At 39.4% G+C, this 24,047-nt stretch overlaps 1 protein-coding gene across 1 annotated transcript in view; it reads right to left on the reverse strand.

Moving 5' to 3' along the window:
- The window catches only part of SPOCK1 (SPARC (osteonectin), cwcv and kazal like domains proteoglycan 1), a 287,946-nt gene that overhangs the window by 186,890 nt on the left and 77,009 nt on the right, over positions 1-24,047 (reverse strand). Inside the window, exon 3 of the mRNA XM_062638044.1 lies at positions 8,950-8,995. Coding sequence (XP_062494028.1) covers positions 8,950-8,995 — 46 coding nt within the window. The remainder of the gene's footprint in view (positions 1-8,949; positions 8,996-24,047) is intronic.

The following is a 24,047-nucleotide window of genomic DNA, read 5'->3' on the forward strand; positions in this document are numbered from 1 at the left end:
AGTTTATGGACATAACACCCAACCAGTAAGAACCTGGATTTTTTCAGGTGGTGCCAAAATGTCTGTCAAGGATACTGATTCATTTATTTATTTCTTTGCTTTGACTGGAAATCTATTTTAAGAAATACCTTCTTCAGCATTTCCTCTGTGCTTTCCATTAATCAAAACACAGTCACAGAATCACAGTGCTAGAATGGCAGCGCTGGGAAGGATGTTGATTCCATTCCCCTGCTCCACCTGTGATCAATGCGTCATTATCTGCAAGACATTTATCTGTTATGTTTCAGAACACCTTCAAAGACAAAGTGTCTACATCCTCTTAAAAACCTCTCTCCCAACACTTAACTGCTGCTGTCCTTACAAAGGCTAAAATTAATCTTCTTTGCTGTGATGTAAACAAATTGCTCCTTGTTGTCTCCACAATGGACAGAGAACAATTCCTCCGCTTTGCAATTAATTTGATGTATTTGAAAATAGGATTTGTGGGTTGCTCTGTTTTGCTGCTTTGAGGTTTTCCTGTTGTTTTGTTTTCTCCCTGCAGCAGAGGTGCTTTTCTCCTTCAGTCTTCCTTCACAGAGTATATTTTCTGCAGCTGTGATCATAACTGTTACTTTTTTCTGGGTACTTTCCATCCGATTCACACTATTCTCAAAGCCTGGGTCTCAAATCTGGACAATGTATTCCAGCCAAGGTCTTACTGGCGCTAACTGGAGCCAAAGGATTACTCATAGTTACACATGCCAGAGCAACATTTGCCTTTTTTTTTGCAGCAGAATGACATTATTGACTCATGTTCTGTTTGTAATCCACTGTAGTTCCCCCCCACCCCATTTTTCTCTGAGTTTATTATTATCAATTGTTTTCCATCCTGTTTTGTGCAGATGATTATTCTTACTTAAGAACTTTGCATCTGCCCACACTGAACTTTATCCTCTGTATTCAGACCATTTCTTGAATTTCTTGAAGTGACTGTGAATTTTATTGCTGTGCTACATATAATCAGTCTACTAAGTTCAACATCTACAATTTAATGAAATGGTGAATACTACTGCACTCAAAATAGATCCAGAAGAACCTGTGCAATTTATCCTACCAGCCTGACATAGAACCATTGACAGCTACTACCAGGATGCAGCTTACCAACTGATCTTGTATCCACTGCATAATTATTTCTTTTAGACAATATTTCTTTAACTTGCTTATAAGAGTAATGTAAGCCGATGTCAAAAGCCTTATTAAAGTCAAGATACATGATACTGCAAGCTTATCCCCGAGTCTCAAAGCCTTTAAATGTCGCAGAAGAAAATTAGTTTAGCTTGACATCCATACCAGCTTTATTCATCCCCCTGTCTTCTCAATGCTAACAAGTGTTTGCTTTAGTATTTTATTTGAGTACTGTTTTCTTTCCTTTTTGTTCAGGGTTTCAGGTTCAACTCATGGGATATCATTTCCTATTTTCTTCCTTTCTCTAACTTTAAAAACACAGATGCTGCTTGTCCTGTCCACTCTTCTACAATTTCATAAACTAACTTTTACAATTCTTTCAGCCAATTCACTCAAACCTTAAGCAATTCCAGTTGATTTGCAAACATCTAATTTACTCAAGCTTGTTCTTTCCCTAATACAGACTCTTACACTTCAGCTGGAGATATTAACTATGATAGCTACATGGTCACGGCTGACCTTTTAAGTGAACACCAAAGCAAAGGCAGGTAACAATGTTCTGGCCTTCTCAGCAATGCCATGCCTGTAAATGTCTCTCTCCACCAAGCAGTGAGCCATCATTTTTCTGGAATCTTCTCTTCCTTTTATTATATATTTTATTATATATATATATATTATATGCATTTATATATAGATATATGTTTTATTGTATATACATTTCTTATAAAGAATTGTTATTCTTAAATCCTTGGCCAAACATCTCATTTTATACTTGGCTTTCTGATTTTAGGGCTAGCATGTGCGCTCACTGAAGAGTTCAGCCTAGTTGTACATTATGTAACTTCTTGCCACTGCAGTCATGAAGAGCCTTGTCGTTAACCAAGTTCTTGCCTTCTGGATAATTTGAGTTTGTGCCTTCTATATTGAGGAAATGCCAATTATCTTGGTTCTTCTTCCTCTCGTTTCTGCCTTACATGACTTTGAATTCTCTTGCCTTTATTTGGATGTTTTTCTCTTCCTAAGAATTCTGCCGTGTACCTTTTTATGGCCACTGTCACTCTGCCTTCTACTTTTAATTCTCCACAAGAGTTTCTGTTTTTCCTTTAGAATCAAATGACAGTCTGTAATCACCTATTACCTCACAAGCATATGAACATATTTAAATAATGTGCATATTACTCTGACTGGCTAGTGATTTAAAACTCACTCTGACATGCATTATAAATCTACTGCTATACCACCCAGTATTTAAGTCAAACAATATTTCAAAGCTGGAGACTTAGTCCCAATTGGTTTGACCTTGTTACACCAGAGCACAAACCAAAGCAGCTAGTTTGAATAAGACCCTGGGGGCTCTCCTGCAGCAAATAGGAAAGCAGCTTTGCAGGCATGGGGTGTTTTTTCCCCCAGACACCTTCTTTTTAAAGGTATAGGTAGGTTTCCGAAAATAGCTCCTATATACAAAGCAAAAGGAAGGAGACTCCTGCTCGCTATGTGATGTCAGTAAGAGCAGGGTAAGGCCTCGTGGTATTGCCAGAAATGTATTTACTACAATGGGAGCCAGATGAGCATTGGGAAGCATGGATTTCCCTTTGAAAATCATGTCTGCTTCAGAACCAATAAAATTAGAGATATTAAAGCAAAGCCAGCACCATTATTGACAAAACTAACAAGTGCTCCCCAAGTGCTAATAAAATTCCAGACATGCAACCTATCGATCACTGTCTCAATTCAAAGCACATCTGCCATACACAATCACAGACAAGGCCCCCATCTCTGTCACTTCTGATGCCGTACTTAATGACAAAATTGGCTGCTTACAAGCTTATAAGGAATTTAATATTGTGCCTCTAGCATATAGAGAACCACGTGCATCTTCTTGGAGGATATAAGCAGCCATATGTGCTTGAAACGCATTGATGGAAGATAGTGTATTTCACATGCTGCATCTCAGCTAGTGTTTTCTGTTGATTCAGTTAGGATGCTTTTAAATTGTACTGATTCACTGAAGATTTACAAACATAATTCATGTGCAGTTGTCCTCTGAATAAGCCTCTAAAACTAATTCAACCACAGTCAAAAAATAAATTGCAAAATAAGTTACTCAATTGAAATCTGCCATCTGAGGCACTGTAATAGAAAACATTTATTATAAAACTAACATGTATTTGTGGCTAGAGATGTGTACGGTACTAAACAACTCTTGGAAATGAATTTATTCAGGCTTTTCTGAAAGAACATCTTAACTGGGCTAACAGAAAATTACATGTTCAAAACTAATGGCAGGTTCTATGATTTCCATCCTACATCACAGGCTTCCCATTATTATCCTTTTTGTTTTGGAAGGCTTATGAATTTCAGGCAAACTTTACTCTGCACAGCTGCAGGAGGCCTAGATTTGTCTGTTAGATACTGGAAAGATATAGGTGCAATTCAGTGCAGAAGGGGAGGAAGCATGAATACTAATACGTCCACCTCTAGATACAAAGCTTCAAATTTGACAAATCCACTTCCATGGGGCTGCTGGACTGTGAAAGTCGAGGATATGCTATGCTGGAGGCCACAATGCACTCAAAAGCAGTGTTTCCCCTTCAAAAGTGAGGGTATTTTGCCCGTTCAGACTTTCATTAGTGCTCAAGGGGAATTCTTTGAAATGACAGAGAGTTCGTGTCTGCAATTAATAATGATAGCAGAGTCTACAGCAGCATGTCTGACACTGAAGTCAGCCACTGATAGGTTCAATTCAGGCAGATGAGGGTTTCCACAGAGTACAGTGGAAGAACGATTTGGGAATTCTTTTATTCCCTGCCCAGAGCAGACAATGAAAGCCCTAAGCAGTAATATCCCCATCCAGATTTCCCACTTACTGGGGAAGAGGGCTGGAAGTAAAGACAGTGAAAATAAAGACAAAGGCTGAAAGACAAGGGGGAAAGTTCAGACTATTTCTACAGTCTTCTTGTTAACAATAACAGCAGCTCAATGCTCTAAACATTTTTGGATTTGGAGCTTATGTATCTGCAATACAAGTGCATCCCGTTAACTTCCACAGCTCCTGTGTTCTGGGCAATGGTGCTTTACAAAAAGCCATAGGGCAAGCACATTGGACACCACCCCAGGCTGCTTCCAGCAGCTTTAAACCTAACAACGTGTACTCTTACTTATGCACCTTATCAGGAAAAGTAATAACATCTCTTTGTCCATAAAATAATTTAGCACAGCTATTGAGAGGTGGCTTTTAGCAGAAATCCTCAATAACTTAGACTCATTTTTTTAGCTAACAGTTTTCACTTACAATAATACATAGTCTGAGTGAGCCAATTTTCTGGCAAGTCTGAAGAGGTGCGAAATCTCAGACACATTTCATTACCATACCAAAAATCTTTTACTTGAGAATGTTATGCTAAACTTTTTCCTTGATCCCCTCTTTTTCTTTCTCCCATGCAGATGGAGAAGACTCGGTAAGTGTGTCAAGTTCGCTGTCAAGCTCCTTAAGAACTCTCAAATGACCTTGTCAGAAGAAAAAATAAATCCTAACCCTTTGATCCATATTTTAAATTCCTGACTAACCTGCCCCTTCCACTCTGCTGCTTTGTGGCTTCTGCAGCTCTGACAGAATTGAGTTCAGTATTAATGACTAGCAATCATTTTCAGGCTATACGCTCTCCTGCCTTCTGCAGACCAAATGCCTCGTTAGCTTAGCTCTGTGGGTGAGATGCTCACCTTTGTATTGGTTTCTCCTGGGTTCAAGACAAATAAAAAGCCGGGCTTGTAGCTAGGCTAAAAATAAATTCCCATCACTCAAACGCCCTCCAAGACGCAGCTGAATCATTCAAGTTGACTTCCCTTGGAAAGGCATGTTCTGCAAAGGTACCTCGTGCGACTCTAGGGGTGGTTTCACTGCAAGTCATGTGCCAGTCTGCTTGATTATGTGGCTGGTGGCTTTCAGTGCATAATTAAATAATCCAATCTGCTGAATAAAGCTAGCTTTATGCTAGAAAAGAATATAGAGTTGGCTGGACCCAGCAGACTCTTCTATAGAAGATGGAAATAAAGCACAAGCTGAAGGCAGAACGCCGCTGATTTTCAAAACCTTTGAGTACTGCTGGGTTTTAAATCTGTTAAACATACCGAATCCTCCAGCTGCCTTCGTGAGATCACTTCTGGCAGGTAACAGCTACCCTCAGCTACTTCCAAACCCGGCCCCCATCTCCTTCATCAGGATTCTACAGTCTGGCTCCCATATAATGACTTCACAATTAGAATATTCAAACATGAGTTTTGATTTAGAATTGAGAAATAGATTTTAAACATTAAGGACTTGTAAACCTGTCTCACAAGTGGATATTCACACAAGTTAGCCTTGGCTTAATGATGCTAGACTGATTTACCCAGACAACCCAGGGAGAGAGGCAGCTGTCTGCTTTCATTCACCCACTGGAGAAGCTTTTTCTCTTCAGTCACTGTAGGAAGAACCTGGGTGCTGCGAGGTTAAAATTTGCCTTTGGGATATCTCTCGGAATAACAACTGTGTGGTGACAACAGAGCTCCTATGCATCTCGGGAACAAATCAGGGCTCCTTACTGCAGGATGTGCACAGGCTGTCTGGATACAAGAACCCAAAAGAGCATAAAATAAAAGCATTTCTATCTCCAAAATTATATAAGAGTACAGGGGACATTTAAACACCACAAAGACAAAAGGAACAACATGCAAAAAAATGTCAGGGCAGGAAGAATGGAGAACTAAAGACATTAAATTTTCCGGCAGCTTGCACTGCATAAAAGCTCTAGGATACATTCTTCTCACTGTTCATTTTTCCCTGCATGGAAAATACCAGAAATTAAATGTGTGGTGGAAAACACCTAGAAAAGATAAAATATTCCTTCCTTCCTTCATCTCAGCACTTCCTATTTAAACAGTTCTATCTATATATATACACATCTATATAGCACATACACATTCACACATGTACATATATCTATATGTATATATAGACTAAGGATATATATGAAGAATGACCTATTGACCAAATACAATCCGTTTGTAAGATTTAAATGAGGCAAAAGCAGCGCACAGCTCTCTATGCAAGGCCAAGTATCACACCCAGACTGCATTGCCCAGGCTGTCTTACAACAACCCATAGCCTCTGAGAAATTTTCCACCGAAAGAGAAATGATCCTTTATTCTGTAAGGAGACAGGAACCTTTAACAGATGTACGACTGTTTGTATCGCTTCAAGCTATCCACGTGTGATTTCAAATCTCTAAGGTGATCTGTGGTTTTGCCCAGCGTCAGACATCTCAGGAACACAAGGAAGAAGACACTTTCAAAGCAGCTCTAAATCTGTTGGCAATACTTCTTTTTCTTGCCAGGATTTACCTTTTTGTTTTTCACAGAAGGGTCACAAAGCCTCTGACAATGGTAGGAGCATAAGTTCCATTTGAAGTCAATAGGATTTGTAATCCTAGATCCCGCAAATGCCTTTGAAAATCTCTGTTGATCTATGCCTTGGCAAAAACATCCCCTTTCCCTTTCCTTTGACACTGAAGTTCCATTTCCATAAAGACAGAGAATCTACACTTTTATCTCTAACATATGTAAGCCTCCAATGATATTCCTGGGAGCTACCTACATGCAATACAAAGAGCCTGTTTGGCAAGAAAATACAGAAATAGATTCAGTAAAGTGAATTTTCAAAAGCACCTTCAGAGACTTCCAATGGGTATTTTCTTCCTAAACACTTTAGTAATTCAAGATTCAAATCTCTGATCAGCAAAGCTGCTTCCTTTTATGACTCCTGTTTGTAAAATAAATGACTGGCACAGCTCAAATTGAAATGAATAAAGGAAGCATTGTGGTTTCATCTCCTCCACTGGTCTGTCATTTATCTGGTTACTCCTTAATTTGTTTGTTCATGCCTTTCCTTCTCCTTAACTGATTGACTCTTTCTTCTCATTTGTGGTATGATTCATGAGTATCATTTCATACTATTTGATTTCTATAGATGCATAAGAACATTCTGATGTAACATGACTTGCCTTTTTTTAGGCAATTAAAAATTAGCTCAGTAACAATATTATTAGCTCAATAATTTGCTTAAGCAATTTGCTTACAGAAATACCTTTTCTGAATGTAAAATCCCAACAATTCCATACCCAGAGAGCCACTTCACATTCTGAAGGGCAAAAGAAATCTCACACTCTACTTGAATGCCACTTGATTTTGAACATGGGATTCAACAGAAGGGAGGACTGTGCGATGGATCTACAATAACTGAAATTCATTTGTATGTAGTTACCATGTAATGATCATTCCTTTCAATACAACTTTCAGATAACATCTTTGAAAACCCTTACAAATTTCAGAGCAGATGTAGATTGAAATTTATAGAATACCATTTTGAACAACATTCTAGGACACTGGCGTTCTGCAATTTAAGAGGCATGGTGTTGAATAATGAACCAAAGCTAGTCAAAGAAATCCAGGATCCTAAAAATGCCTTAAGCACTGGAAAAAGTCCACTGTCTACCTGTGATGTTACAGCTGTAATATTGCCAAATCTCCAAGCAGGAGATGTGTGAGCTCCACTGAACATTACAAATAGGAAAAATGAGCAACTGTTGAAAGCAAACAGAGAGCTAACTGACCTGCACTTTTCTGTTGTGTGGTGTTATCCTCCACAAAGCAAACAGCTGATAACTGCTTCCACCCAAGGAAAATATGTGCAACATGTAATTTTTTACTATTTGTCCTGGAAAAAATATATTCTAGAAAGCTTGAAGAAATAACGAAGGGTAAGACCCAAGTGGTGTCAGAGTGACAGATACAACAAAGAACAAAGTTAAAGTACAATATTCTGATTTTAAGACAAAACTATGGAATGCTATCAGCTTGCACTGCTTTTGTATGAGCCTTTCAGAGGATGGACTGCTGAGAGCCTTTGCACACAGTGTTTTTTACTGACAAAACATTAAGTATCCAATACAACCCACCACGCCTAGCAACGTCAGTGTTTCCACCAATATTCATCTATGGTATTAAGAACAAATGTCTCTTACCACCCCATCTGAAAAGCTTTTTGCAAGCTGTGAACATCAAGCAGAGAAAGCTTGGTAAGTTGCTATCTGAGATCTCTTTTGTCAACTGAAGTTCTTTCTCCTGACATGGATCTTGTTTCCAGTGTTATCCTGGTCGCAACAATTTGGGTGTTTATGAGTATTTTCCTGTCCTTTGGTGGCTGGCTTGGAAACTGTTGAATTACTGCTGTAACGTAACAATTCACCGCAATGAAGTGCAAAATGTCATTTGCAGAATCTATATCTGAGTCAGCAGCACATACACAACACCCCTTCCTTTGAAAAAACAGCCCTGAAATTCATACATCACAACTGGTTTCAGAGAATTAGCCCCTTGACTGTTAGGAACTGCATTAATTACATTTATGGCATTCCTTTAGGAAAGTTTTGAACATGAAAGGAAATGTATGTGAAGATACCTGTTTTAAAGCACATACGAGACCAATATTCATGGTTACAGAAAATCTTTCTAAGCATATATATTATCACTGAACATAAACTGGAAGGGATGGGGATTAAAAACATGGCTGCAAAATAGAGAGATGAGTCACACCTTTATACATAAATCACCTTGAGCTGTGACTCAATTGGGAAGGACATGTAAGTACGAATATAGCTCTTCACTAATGCATGGGACAGACGAAGGAATAAAGGCATAAATTACATAGGGACATAACAAAATAACAGAAGAGAACCATAAAATATGTACCTTGATCGAAAGGCTTGTTTGGATTCCAGTTCCTGAAATAATCATCCTAAATGGGGAGAAAAGAAAAGGAAACTCAGGAAAAATATAATCGGGTTTTTTTCAATACTATATTAAATAATTAAAGTACAAATGAATCAGCTCATCGTTTGATTCTAATATATTTAGCCCAAATCAACAGGTTGTGTCCTAAAAAGTAGTAAATACAGGTTAGAAATTGAAGAATAAAAAAAATTCCATGGATTCAGCACCCTGAATTTTTCCTCTGAATTGTTTTTTAAACTGTGCCCGTTATTATATATTCTATTATTTCATATCAATCTACAACTCCTCATATCAAAGATAAGAACATATTGTTCAGATAACATAGCATAATCTATACCATCTTGGTGTGGCAAAAGGTCAAAGTAAATCCAAAAATACTTCCATTCATTTGGACGCATGGAAATGCCACCATTGTGACTGTACAGAAACACAGCAATAACATCATAACCATTATAAAGTGCAGTAATATCCAAGAGCGCTTGCAGCGAACACTTCTGTCACTGTTCCCACTATTTCGTTTTTAAAAGCTTCTTAAATGTGATGTAAAGATATTATTCTGCTGTGAGTCTCGTGGTTCTGTTTTACATGGGTCTGACTGGACTTGAAAATGGAGAAGGCAGGAACTGTCAGAGTGCCTGAGCAAAAAGATTGTGTTGCAAACAAGTCTCCCCACAAAAAGGATGGAAAACTCTTCTGTGCGCTGGATCAATTTGTATTCTTTGTACTTAGCAAATATTTACCTGAAGGCAAAGTTCCCCCCACTTTGTATGACAGAGGAATTTAAGCCCAACTGTTGTATTTAGTTTCAGCATATTCCGTATCTCTCACTTGTGTCCCCTTTGAGAGGATGGGGTAACAACAGAGCAATGCACTTGAAGTGAGGAAGCATGGAAGATTGATACGAATGTGATATTTTTCTGCATATCGATATTAATTTCCTTTTTAATACATCCAGTATTCTATAATTCATTTGTTGAGGGCTGCCACTGAAGAGATGTCTTTATCAAGCTGTCCCTATGTTTCTTTTTCCTGTCAGGGTGGTAACTGAAAACCCAGCAGTGTAAGAGGCTGGAATTATTTCTTCCATAGGGATTTCTTTACTATTTATCTCCAGTACACTGAATTTCACATGCTTTCATGTTATCTAGCCACCCTAACCTGGAGTATCTTGGAAACTTGGAAGCCAGCATGTCATGCTTTCTGGGGCCAGAATAGCCTACAGGGCTGCTGTAGGAGAAAGGGGGACTCTCCATGCCCTTGCTGAACACCAGGAGATGCACCTCACGGCAGCGCATTCTCTCCTGAATGCTATGGACATCATGAGAAGCAGAAAGTGCCAACACTTCCAGCACGGAGAACTGTGGAATGTGCCATCCCGCTCCTCTCTGCTGCTCTGGGGGCAGGCGAGGATGGGCAAATGCTGTCTGTTATGAAGAGGCTGGATGTAATTCTGCATAAGTATCAGGAAGAAATGTGTTTTGTTTCTGCAAGCATATTGATGCTCAGTGTCTATACTGACTTCCTGGACAGTGACGATGTTCCACATTAAAAACAAAGATTATTTTTTATCATTTATTTCAGATACATCAAAAGTATCAATACTTTTTCTTCAGAAGCATGGGGTTTTGGCACCAGAAGTACAATCACAGACTTGCCTTTGAGTTCCACAGCTTTGTTAATACAAAACCCCCTCATGCTTTCACAATGCTTTGTAATTGATTATGATGTAGTGCTGAATTCACCAAGCATTAATCACTGTTCACAGTGTGTTGGGTTTTAAGCTTTTTGAGCAGAATAATTATTTTTTTCCAGCAACAAAATATTCTCTTTTTTTTCCTTGCTTACATTTTTCCCTGGGTGTTGCTTTGCTGTTGGGTTTGCAGCATCAAAAACTGTTAAATAATTCAACGCCCAACAAAGATTTCTTATGCTGGTGGCATACGGAAGCAGGTTTGAGATAAGGATTGGAAAGGGGGGGTTACCTCAATTTCAGTATCAATGGAATGTTTTACAGAAAATGCACCTTCCTCTCAAAATAACCTCCAAACCACCCATCTCTTCTGTAAACCTATTCTTCTCCTTTATGCAGACCTCTTTAGTATTCCTTTTTGAAAATAGAAACCATCTTTATTTTAGAATATGCCTGAAAGTACAGTGTAACAAAGTAGGAAACTACACAAGAAAAAGTAAGAAAAAAAAAGCCCTAAAGAGTAGAATAGAGGAGACCGTCTGGGTTTTCAATATATAAACCACATTATTATTTATAGGAGTAAATAATGACTATACATACGTTCAAGCAATATGGTCAATAGCAGTTCAAAATCACTTATACCAGTTGTACAACAGAAAATAGGGCACTAGAGTTTCACTTCAGCACTGATGCCAGCAAGAACTGCAACTGAATGGTCATGGCACTGTAAAGGTGAAATTCATGCTATAGATATGGTTGAGCAGGAAATCTATGTCTTATTTAAATACACACCTACAGCTCTGGCTTGAAGAATGGTCAGGGCTTTGTGCCAGTACTCTGCAAGGTGCTGAAAGCCATACATTAACCTGAAATGGCTTTTGTTAGGAGGAGGAATAACTCCAAATGGATACCCTCATTTCACTGCAACTTCCTCCAACAGAAGAACAGCATGCTGATGTAGCAATAACAGCACCTAAACATAACATGAATTTCCAGGTGTGCGTGTATATATACATATATATACACATATATAAATACAATCAGCTTTATTAATGACATGTAACATTCCGATTCAATAAAACACCTTCCTAACAGGCAACTGCACAGAAATCTATGTGCTGCTGAGCTTTCTACTAGGACAGATACTAATGTGCTTAAAACACCTATGCCTACAGTAGCATACAAAGGTATTACATCATCTTAATATTAACATGTTAATAAATTGATATTAACACATTAATAATTAACATATATCGACACATTTATAACAATATTAACAGTTGCTCATAAGAGTTCAAAGTATAATATGAATTATGATATGTTGCAGATACTTTTATTTACTGTACCGATATTTACAAGTTAAAAGTGAAAAACCTACCTCAACTTCCTGAATACGCAAGCATTACAAATGAGAAAAGAAAAAAGAATGAAATAAAACAATATAAAAATATGTTAACATTCATCAGTTTTCTCCTTGGCGGCCTTTTAAATGTGAAATCACTTATTTCAGACAATCTTCACCTCCAAACAAAATAATCTCTCTCTTTTCTGACCTTTCCACCTTTGCTGTCACAGCCCAGTGTTCGCCTGCTGTGCTATTAGCACGTTGCTCTTGTAGAGCATCAAGAAAAGGTATTTTCAACTCCTTTGGGCTGACAGACGAACCAGAAAGTGTTTTTCCACATATTCATGTTACGTACCTGATACAGAAGAATTATTTCTTTTTCCCTAGCTGCCTTTAAAGACTTTGACAGACTTTGAAGGGAAGGCAAAGCCAGGCACAGATCCACTTCAATACAACAGGTGACAGCAACCGAGAGGTATTTTTGATGACCAGATATTTAAAAGTATCTTTCTCCTTACATAGAATTCACACTTGGAAGGTTTTGCCTGTGGTTCAGTGAGTCAATCTTTTAATTAACTGAAGGCACTCTGCACACATAAAAGCATGCACAAAAAGAGAAGACTTGATACTGCAAACCACAGCTGGATCTGACTCCCTTAGCTTAACCCTGCGTTAGATAAATGTGATGTACTGGCTTGGCCTCTGCATGCAGCCAGGAATGAACACAAACAAACCCCAGACTCCAGGAGAATTCAATTGCAAGGCTTGGGACAGGAGCTGCTTTCTGCTTCTGTGCCTGTTCATCATGGAGAATCATTGAATCCTCCTTCAAAATTTTAGCCTCGGGACATTTAACTGAGAAATACTTTACAAGCACAGCAAATGAAAAGCAAACAAACTGCTGGACTTGGGCCTCCGTTCTGCAGTTTTATGAATTTGATTGAAGCAATCAAGAGATGAGGAGATGAAACACGTTCTGAAGGGATTTAAACCCCTTTTGCTATACCATGCACAATAAATTATTGCTTCTTAACAAGTACAAAATATTCTTTTATCATTCAATACACAGGTGTCAACTTAGATCAATATACCATCAACAAAGGCGACCAAGAACACAATCATACATTACACTAAGTATGCAAAGGGCGTATTAAAAAGCGCGTGTTTAAAAGTCCACAAAAGCTTTCTTACAGGCAAAGCTATTAAAAACATCATTCATCAGACCCCATAGACACATCAGAACTCATAGACTGGGTTCTGATTTGCAAAAGTCAAACCTCAAACTAGACCTGGGCCTGCCACAATTTCCCATTAGTCATATCAGAGACGGTAGTAGACATTGACCCTAAGAGCAGGACATTAGTGTGACTGCTCTTCTCTTAACCTCCTGTATCACTACAATACCAATACAGTTAAAAAGCTGAAATTAACAGTAAAACCAAACAGTCCTGGCCTCTTTTCCCCCACCAACTAAGAAAGTAAACAACAGCTTCTTGTTCTCCTGAAGTTTAAGCGTTTGAGTTAATCCCATTAAACCTACTCCCTTGTCGCTTATTGGTTTAGTTATTACCTAAGACTTGGTATTGTGCAAGAGTTAACGAAGCATGCTTAATTTAACACACAGGCACTCTCTATACTTATTTACTTGTCAAAGAAGCTCCTGCAAGATGCTCTTGTTTATAAATAGAGCCAAACATGAGCTAAATGGGTGCATAAATATTTATCTTTTGGTGCATTAATTAAGCTTCTAAGTTATTTGTATGAATCAAACAGAAATGAGATGCTGACTGAAAAACCCTGCACAGAAAATCCTCCCCATCACAAATCCCTCAGCCCAGGTCCTATCCTGAGGAAACTCATATACAGGGTGTAACCCCAAGGACTGTCAGATAACCTTTAGGAGGTAATCTTCCTTCCCAGCCAACAAGAGCCTAAATTTCAAAGTATCTCCAGGAGGGATGTTTATTAACACTGGTTTGCAGCCTGCTCTATGGTTAAACCTTTGACTCTCACAGAGACCAGCTGGGCACAGTGGTGATAACTAGCTCATTGCTTCGTTTCAAATGAGGAAAGATGCAGCTGCATTTTCTGCCTCTCTACCTTGCAGTGCGGAAGAGCATTCCAACACTAAGCAGCGTTACAGCACCAGCTGCTACTTGCTAAAGTCAATCTAGCCTGGATCATAAATGTCTCCCCAAGGCCTGTTGCCTCTTGTAAGCACATAGGTTGTGTCAGCAAATCCAAAGTTCTTTATTTATTTAGGAGAAGAGAAAATATTTTGCCCACCAAGTACTTTAGTGAATAAAGATTTCCCAATGGAAGCTAGTGCTCGGGGTCTGCAGTCAGGAGCTGACTCTAAACTCCTAAGCACATTAAGAGACCTCTAACTGCCTCTGAACTGGTGAGCTCTCTCTCTTCAGGGCATTCAAGGAAGCAGGGAAACGAGATGCTTTTGGTTAGTGAATTAGCAGCGCTTGTGATGGGAATGTTTCACTTTACATTTAGTAAGAGAAATCTTTGGCAAACCTAGTGCTATATTTCCCAGAAAGGCCAGGAATGCAGGGCTTGACTCAGAAAGCGAGCAACACTAACTGCTGGAATTACAAGAAACTACTCCAGACTGAAGTAGTAGCACATGTCATGAAAGGTCTGAGGATGCCAGGACCTGCCTAGAATACTGTAGCTATGTCATTAATAAAAACATAATTAAATGCTTTAGCCTAGAATGAAATGGTAGAAAGGAGTCACATTGGACTCGTATATAATGCTAAATCCATCAATACCTGTTAATTGATAACAGTATAAAATACATAAATGCATATCCAAGTAAGTGCATAGATATGCATGGCATAGAAAAGCTCCTTGACCATTACAATGTCAGGTATCCTGTAGGACTCAGATTACCATCACATCACCTTTTTGTTCAGCTACCACTAGCATGCAAAAAGGTGTCTTCTGCTTACTATGGCCCAGAATGACACTTTTTACTCATTTAAATTAAAAGAGGGGTTTTTGATTGTTTGGGGTAGTTTTGTGCTATATCAAACAAAACTTGTTAATCCTGTTTTATTGCAAGACTTCCAGAAGGTTCCACAGGCAGTAGGCAGAGCTTTCAGTATAGCCTTTCTTTACCCCCAGTCACAGTGGGTCACTGGGGGAACAAAAGATATAAAAATTAGATTTAAAAATTTGGAAAAATATTCCACAATAAATTCCCACTGAGCATACGTCAGGCAGAATATGAATTGTCAGTGCTCAGAACTCAACCAAATGGGCCTTCCAGACAGAAATCTTCCAGCTGCTCTACTGGGGTTTTGTGGATTCTTTTCACTTTTTGGGGGGAGATAGATGGATAAAAAGACAAATATAGTAAGAATTAAAAATATTTCATAAAAGCCCCAAACTGCCCTTTGGTTATCCACAAGAATGATGCCAAAGGGTATGCCTGCAACATCAAGGGTAAACAGATGTGCATTCACTCTGCTTGTGCTTCAAGCCAAATGAATGGGGGCCTGCTGGGAGCCAGAAGCTACAGAGTTGCTTTAGCACAGCACTGTGCCAACATAGGCAGCTGATATATCTGGGTGGCTGGAACAACCTACACTAGGTTGTGCTGAACCTAACAATGAAATAAACCCCTTGGTTTGACTATTCTTTGCTGGTGCTTGTAGACTAACTTTAGAAATACATCATCACTTCTGCCTGGACTATTCCTCTCATCAGTATGTGTTAAAAAGCCGCTTAGCCCTACCTAGAGGTAACTAATTCTCCCTGATTTTACTTCTGTAAAGTTTTTCACACTTCAGTATGTCCCAACATCCACACCAGGTGATGCTGCAAGCTACAATGCTCTTGCTAGCCCAGAAAGGTAGAACTCAAGAGCCTCCCAAGGTACGGGCTGCTCACCCACCCTTGTGTTGCATGTGCTGTACTGGCACAGATGCTGCAATGTCAAGGCCAGACTGAAACACAGAACATTATTTGGTTGCTTCTATTCTAAATTAACACCAGGTTCTCACCAGCTACAGTGCCTCAGCCACACAGTACTCTCTCCTCCAGCCAAGAGCTCTCCTGCCATGACCTCTTCAAAGGGCCTCCACTGTGGCTATCAGAGAGGCAGCAAACAGAGGGAGGAATTGGGACGGAGGGAAGACAGGCAGTGGAATGCTTCTGACAAGCCTGAGGATGACAGGTGGTGTAGTGATGATTTACCATCTCAGCTGAAATGATTTCCTCGGGCAATCAGATCCTGGGGCAAGCTGCAGGAAAGCTCAATAGTTCTTGACCCCTAAATCTGTGAGGTCCTACTCGCTCCAGCATTTGGTCCCAGACACTTCTGATTTCTTTGGTTGCTTCCTGATAATACTCTGATGACTTCATCCTGTTTATGCAGATCTCTCATTAACCAGAACTCCCCACCCATCTCCCTCAACAAACACTCTTAATTCAGCTTCTGAAATTTATAATCACTTATTCTCTTTGGGAGGGATGATGCAGGTGGCAAATGGGAGACAAGTAAAAGGAAGAAAGCACCAGAATTCTGGGACAAAGAGGACTAAAGCTCCACAGGGTTCAAGAGGTCCAGGTTGCAGCAGCTCTTTGTGGGCTCATTACCAAGGAGTTCCCAACCAAGTCTAGCCCAAGCAGGGTGGCACAGGGTAGCAAAGCCAAGTGCCCTCATGGGAGGCCAGAACGCAAACATATTTCAGTAAGATAAGCTGATAAAACAGTACTTGGCACTTGTACTATCTGCCATGCAATGTATATGTAAGAAAGCAAAAGTCTGCCATGGAGCATACTCAAGTCAATGGAGTTACACTGTTTTCAGAGGAGTAGGAAAATACCCCAACCGGGTTTTTATTTCTTAGCTAGAAAATACACATGACCTCTTCCCTATGAGCTCTGCACTGGTCCTCAGTTTGACCTGTGAAGAAATGCTTACATTGTGCTGCAGCTGCAGCACAGAGGACGGAAGCATCCATGGGAATCATTAACTCCCCCTTACACAAAATGAGTAGCACCCAGTCTAACAGGAAGCAAGCAGCAGAGCCACAGATTACAGAAATATCTTTCCCCTCCTTCCAGGTGGAATTCCTTAAAGCAGCATTATTTTGGACCTCTGAACTAACATTACACATGAATTAGCAACTCACTCAATCCAGTGATCCTTTATAAGGTTCCAACTAAGGCATAAAAATAACATGAGTGCCTGCTCTGGAACTGAAGGTTCACACATTGGGAACCTGGCCTAGTGCTGTTTTCTCACATGATCTTTTGCTCATTTTCCACTTAACACTACCACTGTGCCTTTTCTGAGCACTGTTATTGTGAATATGGGTGAAGAATGGCCTCCTGTAGGTTCTCGCTCTGTAGAGATTTATTGTTAATAAATCATACTCTCGATAGGTGTAATATTTAAAATCTACCTTGAAAGGAGAGCTACTAAGCTCTTTCCACATCTTAATTTTCATTCAAAGTCTCAAAATACACACTTAGAAAGCAATTCTTTATAGGCAGCCTGAAAGCCAAACACATTAAGCTTGAAGGTTATAAAGCTATTGGCAATGTTGCATCGCTTTCAGTATCCTTGTTGCTTTGAGAGTACATTTGCAGTAGCTGTTTGTGACAGATTCACTGGCCCTTTTTAGCTGAACATTTGGGGTTTGTATCTGGAGAACAACATCCACATAAAACAATCCCAACCCTACCAGTGCTTTCACATATAAGAAGTGCTTTACAGTGAATAACAACTTACATAATGATTAAATACAGAGAGTTATTTCTTGGTTTATCTTACAAGAAGTCTTCAGAAATCTGTTTTGAGTCATGTGTTGGGTTTAGAATCATCGAATCATAGAATAGTTAGGGTTGGAAAGGACCTTAAGATCATCCAGTTCCAACCCCCCTGCCATGGGCAGGGACACCTCACACTAAACCATATCACCCAGGGCTTCGTCCAACCTGGTCTTGAACACTGCCAGGCATGGAGCATTCACAACCTCCCTGGGCAACCCATTCCAGTGCCTCACCACCCTAACAGGAAAGAATTTCCTCCTTAGATCCAATCTAAACTTCCCCTGTTTAAGTTTTAACCCGTTACCCCTTGTCCTATCACTGCAGTCCCTAATGAAGAGTCCTTCCCCAGCATCCCCATAGCCCCCCTTCAGATACTGGAAGGCTGCTCTGAGGTCTCCACGCAGCCTTCTCTTCTCCAGGCTGAACAGCCCCAACTTCCTCAGCCTGTGGGTTTTTAATTTAACATTGTGGGACTAATCTCATTACGAGATAAAGAGAGAATTCCCCTAATACCAAAGTTATAAAACAAAAGTTATGAATAATATCATACTGATATTCCACTTAGATATACAAATTCCAGTGGTTAAAATGTACCGGGATACAAACAGCAGTTGAATAAAATCAACTTATCTAACTTTGAAATTCAGTGACATAATTTTCTGAGATCTATCGAGACTAGTTATTATGTCTTAATTTTTTTAAATTGCTTCTTTGAATGCATAACTAACAGACTAGAAAGAGACTGCCTGAATTACACTGAGTTATGAGCACTGATCTGTCCCTGTGAGCACGCACGCGTGTGTTTGTGTTTCATTTGTAGCTTCAAAGGATAATCAAGCTCTAAATACTGTTGAGAAAAACCTTTGCAAAAGGTGCAATCAAACGAGCCATGCTGCTGAAAACAACAACTTTGCAGCCTTAGCCAGGATTTGAAATGTCTTAGAAGTGCAGCAGGAAAACCACAGTCAGAGTGAAGAAGCCTATGAAATAACCAGCTGCTGACTGAGACAGTTGTACGTTTTCAGATCAGAAACCTTGTGAGCCATCGCAAATGTGTGGTCTCCATTCCAGATTATAATATTATTCTGTTAATTGTCTCTGGCATTTTATCCATTCTAAAAGAAAGAAAGGAACACATTGAAAACTGTTCTGCCAAACTGACAGGAAGCTTAACAGAAACAAGAGTGAAATATCTGTGGCAATTGCTGCAACAAGAAATCCTGTCCTCCCTCAAGAAAGGGCTCCTCACTTTGTTTAATCACCAGTAGTAGGTTATTTTAAATACTATCATCAGCTTATAGATGATGGTATCTAAAACCTGTGATGAGATTGTCCATAACAGTTGGGGCTGGTTGATGCAAGTGAAGCCCCTCCTGACCATGTTTTTGGTACTGACAGGCTTGCATTATGTCTATAAAGTTCCTGCAAAATCATAGGAGGTGCATGACCGTAACATTTTCCTGATGGTACCTCATTAATCTATTGAACTTTAATCTAGTAAAATAAAACAGATTATTCTTAATAATAACTAATTTCCTGTGTTGGTTGTAAAGTAACAATAACAAAAAGTTACCTTTTATAAAGGATTGGTTTTTGCGTTCTGCTTGAAGCAACTGTATGTTGGAGAGAAACAGGCTTTGTTGGAATGGTATTTCAAAAGATTTATCTTAAATAATCTAATAACAACAATAAAAGAAAAAAAAGATAAAAAAGCCAAAGAAAATAGTCCAGTTAAGACAAAGGATCACTAACGGGCAGGAATGGCTCCAGTAGGATTTAAATGCCAAGGCTGTTAGTGTCCCCAGCACAAAGGTCTCTGAATGCACTGATCCTATTTTATTTTAGCAGAAGACAGGACCTGACTGCCCAATTTGTGCACAATTTGTTCCCAAGAAGTCCACAGAACACGGTCTAAAGGCAGCTTCAGATCTGTGCTGAGTATTTTAAGCCACGAAACTCACACTAGAGTTCCAGTTACATTTGCAATGAAGATGATCTAACAGCTAAACTTGCACACCTCCGTTTGCTTGCAAGAGCCCTCTCTAGCACATCAACATCATTATTACTGGATAAAGATTTGACTTCATATGGCTGCTGCAACCATCTCAGTATCTTACCCTCAAGGAGGGAGACCCCTCACACCTTGCACAATGGGTCCAGGACTACTAATCTGAAAGTAACTGCAGTTACTACATCATTATGTCAGTTACAAATTGATATGCTAACAAACAGCACGATGTCAGCTATACTCAGACTGTATTTCCATTTTGCTCCAGAATCATGACAAACGAACGAGCAGAGATTCAAGCATGATATGCTGATGTTAGACTAGGTCAGAAACTTAGAACATCTTCTTTATGCTTTCATTGGCTCTTGATTCATCATTTAAATTCTTCATTGAGTAGACAGGGAATTTCACCCAGCACACACACCAAAACCAGTACTCAGTGTGAACACTGACACATGCTCAGAGCTTCTCGGAAAGGGATGAATTAAAAGTATTACATACATGTATTATTAAGCTTCCATAGCTGTGGTTATGATGATAAAGCAACATTCTGGTTAAGTTCTTCTGAGCAAATTGAAAAAACTAAGTGACCTTTCTTTTTTTTTACAGTAGCATGCTTCTGGATGAGGACAGACATCTGAAAGAGTCTCCTGTGGGGAGATATAATGCACTCTTGAACTTGCCAGAACATGTGCCTCTGTGAGCAGTGATAAAAGGTCAGTATGTAGCGTGGCACCGCACGGAATGAGCAATGACATGAGAAAGTAAGATGTAGCAAAACCTTATTGTATAGTCTAGGGAATCTTCTAACCAAGTGGCTATAGCTCAAGAGAATATATACCTTCCGTATCTGAAAAAGGCATTTTTGAGCTGCTATCTTGTAAACAGAAGCATGCTCCTGATTTCCACATATTACCGTTGCTCACTCTTAAAGGGATTAAATCATGAAATGGGTCTAAGCAAATCAAAATGGCATTTTAACAAAGAGTAGAACCTGAAAAAAAGAGCGCTGAGACACATTGAAGAGTACTGAAGGTCATAACGACTTCTTTGGGCACAAGAGAACATTGGAATTTTGATCAGCTGTAATTTTACACCTGAGGTCTAGTACAACTAGCTATTTAATTCTAACAACTGAGAAAATAGTTCAAACATGCAGTGTAACTAATCTCTAAACCTTAGAGATGTAAAATCAGAGGAAACATATCTTAGAGAGCAGCTGTATCTAGAGAATATAAGAATATTAAGTAAATGTGCTGAGGATCTCCAGAAACACACTGTAATTGAAGCCACCCTAAAACACAGACACACACACACATTTATTATGAATTTTACACCTCTATAAAGATTACAGTGAGTAAACCTCAACATGAATCTCTCATTCTCCAAATACTCTTCTGTTTCCTGTTCAACACCATACACATTTTATACTCTCTTTGGTTCAATGGTCTGTAATGCAAAAGGGTTTGAGGCAGATGCTTTACAACTAATCTACCCACTTGTGGGGACTTTGCTTCCTTCTGTCTTTAGTGACCCAATTAATGAACATATGCCTTAAGTGCTCTTCAAAACCAATTTTTCATGCTAAACCAAAGCATTGACTTTATTCATGAGTGTCACAAGCAGTGGAAAGCTCAGCAAGATGGGATGTTTTACTTGCAAATTAATAATGCAGATTTCTGTAATAAACACCAGTATTCACCCAAGCTAAGAGCTGAGATTTAGCGTCACCCTTCTATTTGTTCCAATACATACAAGAATGGCCTTAGAGAGGATTTCATCTTAACAGATTTAGCAAAGGAGAGATTAAAATCCACCCTCTAAGAAAAATGTCCTGAAATGGTCTCATCTCACTTTATTAAGTATTCATTGTTGGAGACAGGCACAGATTTAGCATTATTTTCACAGCACCCAAACACCATCTTTTTCCTGATTTTTAGCTCCTTTCTGCTTCCCTGCTGTTCTGGAAGGTGATTTCTTCAACTGCAGAAGTGATCTGCCTTCATTCAAAACTGCCTCCACTTACTGGGCTTGCAGCTTATTCTATCTAGTTCTGCATGGTAAATCTAAAATTCCTGCCTCAAAAAGTCATTAAACCTCAAACTAAGGTGGGGAGGCAAAGATTCATTAATCATAAATCTTCATAATTCAGGATTTTAAGACCTTCAACATCTCTTGAGTGCCTCTTCGATTTTACAGCTTTTCTCCTGAAGGTTTGTACTAACATTAAAGAAAACTGCACGATTACCTGTATATCTTTTATTTCTTTCTGCAAGGTTCAGTGGTTCTACACTTTACAAACACTGTAAAGATGTCTCGGCAATTGCTGACAACTGCAGCAGCAGAATGAGTGTTTAGTGAAGATTGTTAGCAGTTGTTTTTCTTCTCTTACTATAGCTTCACCTTTAGCATGCAACTCCCTGAAAGATTTCTCATTACCTATGTTTCTTCGCCTCGCCTCAGATTTCCTTCTTGGTTTTGCATTCACTCAGGCTAAGAACCCCTTTGCTCTCACTGAGGTGTTAAATACCCCTCAACTTCATATTGGGTTTCAGCCATTTACAATGAAATATTTTCTGTTACTGTCTTCTGTCTCCTTCCCTTTTCCATTCAAATAACTATAACTTGATCATCAGGATATGCATCCAGGTTTTGTTATTTCCTCTTACTATAGCCTTAGCCTGGAGTTTTGCCTTTCTGCAATCAACATCTCCAATGTATTCTCGCTTCCTATCTTCCACCCTGGCATTCTTCAACATGTTTTAGAACAACTCCTATTCTGCTTTCTATTTCACTCCAGCTGTCATCTAGACATAACCATGATTTTTCACTGTCTGTCCTGGCACATTTGATGGATCCTCAGTACAGTTTCTGTCTCCTATATGTCCTTGATAGCTTTAATTACTTACTTCTCTGTTTAATTTGCACTCTCTGGGATAGATTATATTCTTGGCTACATCTGTATATATCACAAGTATGTGAACAGAAATCAGCACATTTGTGCAGATGTAAAAGTGGTAGAAATGAGAGCAGAATATGGACTAAAGAATTAACACCTAATTAGTCCTATACAAATGTAACTGATTAAGAGAAAATTATTAAATGGGTGGTGGCTGGGGCAAAGAGACCGTTTTCTGTTCTCTCCACACCTCAATTCGTGATCTCTCTCTCCTGCTGTCCTGGGTATGTTGCGGCAGCATTTTCTACCAGAGGTTGCTTAGAAAGACTGGATTTTGAAGCAAAACAAGATTTTCATTTCTAAGTTAAATGTGGTTTACTTCAGAACGTGCTGGGGACATACCCTGTGCTGTAAAACCTGGGAGTGTTCCTGCACCCCTGCAGCAATCCTTGTACACCAGACTTCAGTTTCTGTGGTGTTTTGGGGTTGTTTTGCATGTTTTCTTCTTCTACAAATTGTCTATGGGGAAGTTGATGCACTGTAAGGTTGCATGGGAATGAACAAGCTGTTCATTCTGGGGATGTGCTCTTTGTGCTCACAAAACCTATAAAGTTATTCTGATAAGAACAGCTGGATGGGCTTTCCTGAGGAATTAGTTGCATTGTATGCAGACAGGACTTCAATTCACTTGAAGGATAGCCACAACTGAAATGTGCTTTGGGAAGTATTAGCAGAAACAATAACAGCTCTTCTACCAAAACACTCAAGTTCTGTTTCTCAAGCCAAGACATATGAGGCCATCTGGGCAGCCATTAGTTGTGGAATGGTTTAAAGTTTATTTCAATCGCTGCCTCTTGAGCGCGATTTTCTCTCTATAGTAATGATCCCACTCCCCACACTCGAATCAGGGATGAGCAAGTCTCAAAGTAAGATAAAGCTGTGTGTGAAGCATAACAGAACTCAAGCACAGGACAAGTGAAGTAGACTCAACTTGAAAACCACTTCAAAGAGAATGGAGAACCCATCAGGAAAAGCTATTTGCAAGCAGCTCACTTTCTCACACACTCACGCCCGCTCAGCAGCCAGGCTACAGCAAAGCAGTGAATCTCCAAGTGCTTCTGCGCTGTGTGCTCACATCTGTGCTCAAGAGAAGCTGCCAACATCAATATTGATTGTGCTGTCCAGTCCAAAACACACTATATATGTCACAGATCTGTGCCAGCTGAACCAGCCAGTACTGAATATGGGGCAAGTGCCAGAGCTCAATGGCAAGATTGTGAGAGAGGATTGTTAGGTTCTCTCAAATCTTTTTTACAAA

The sequence above is a fragment of the Pezoporus occidentalis genome, unplaced genomic scaffold, assembly GCF_034315485.1.
Source record: "Pezoporus occidentalis ecotype Australia unplaced genomic scaffold, CSIRO_AGI_Poc_V1 ctg55, whole genome shotgun sequence".
In the NCBI taxonomy this organism is placed as follows: Eukaryota; Metazoa; Chordata; class Aves; order Psittaciformes; family Psittacidae; genus Pezoporus; species Pezoporus occidentalis.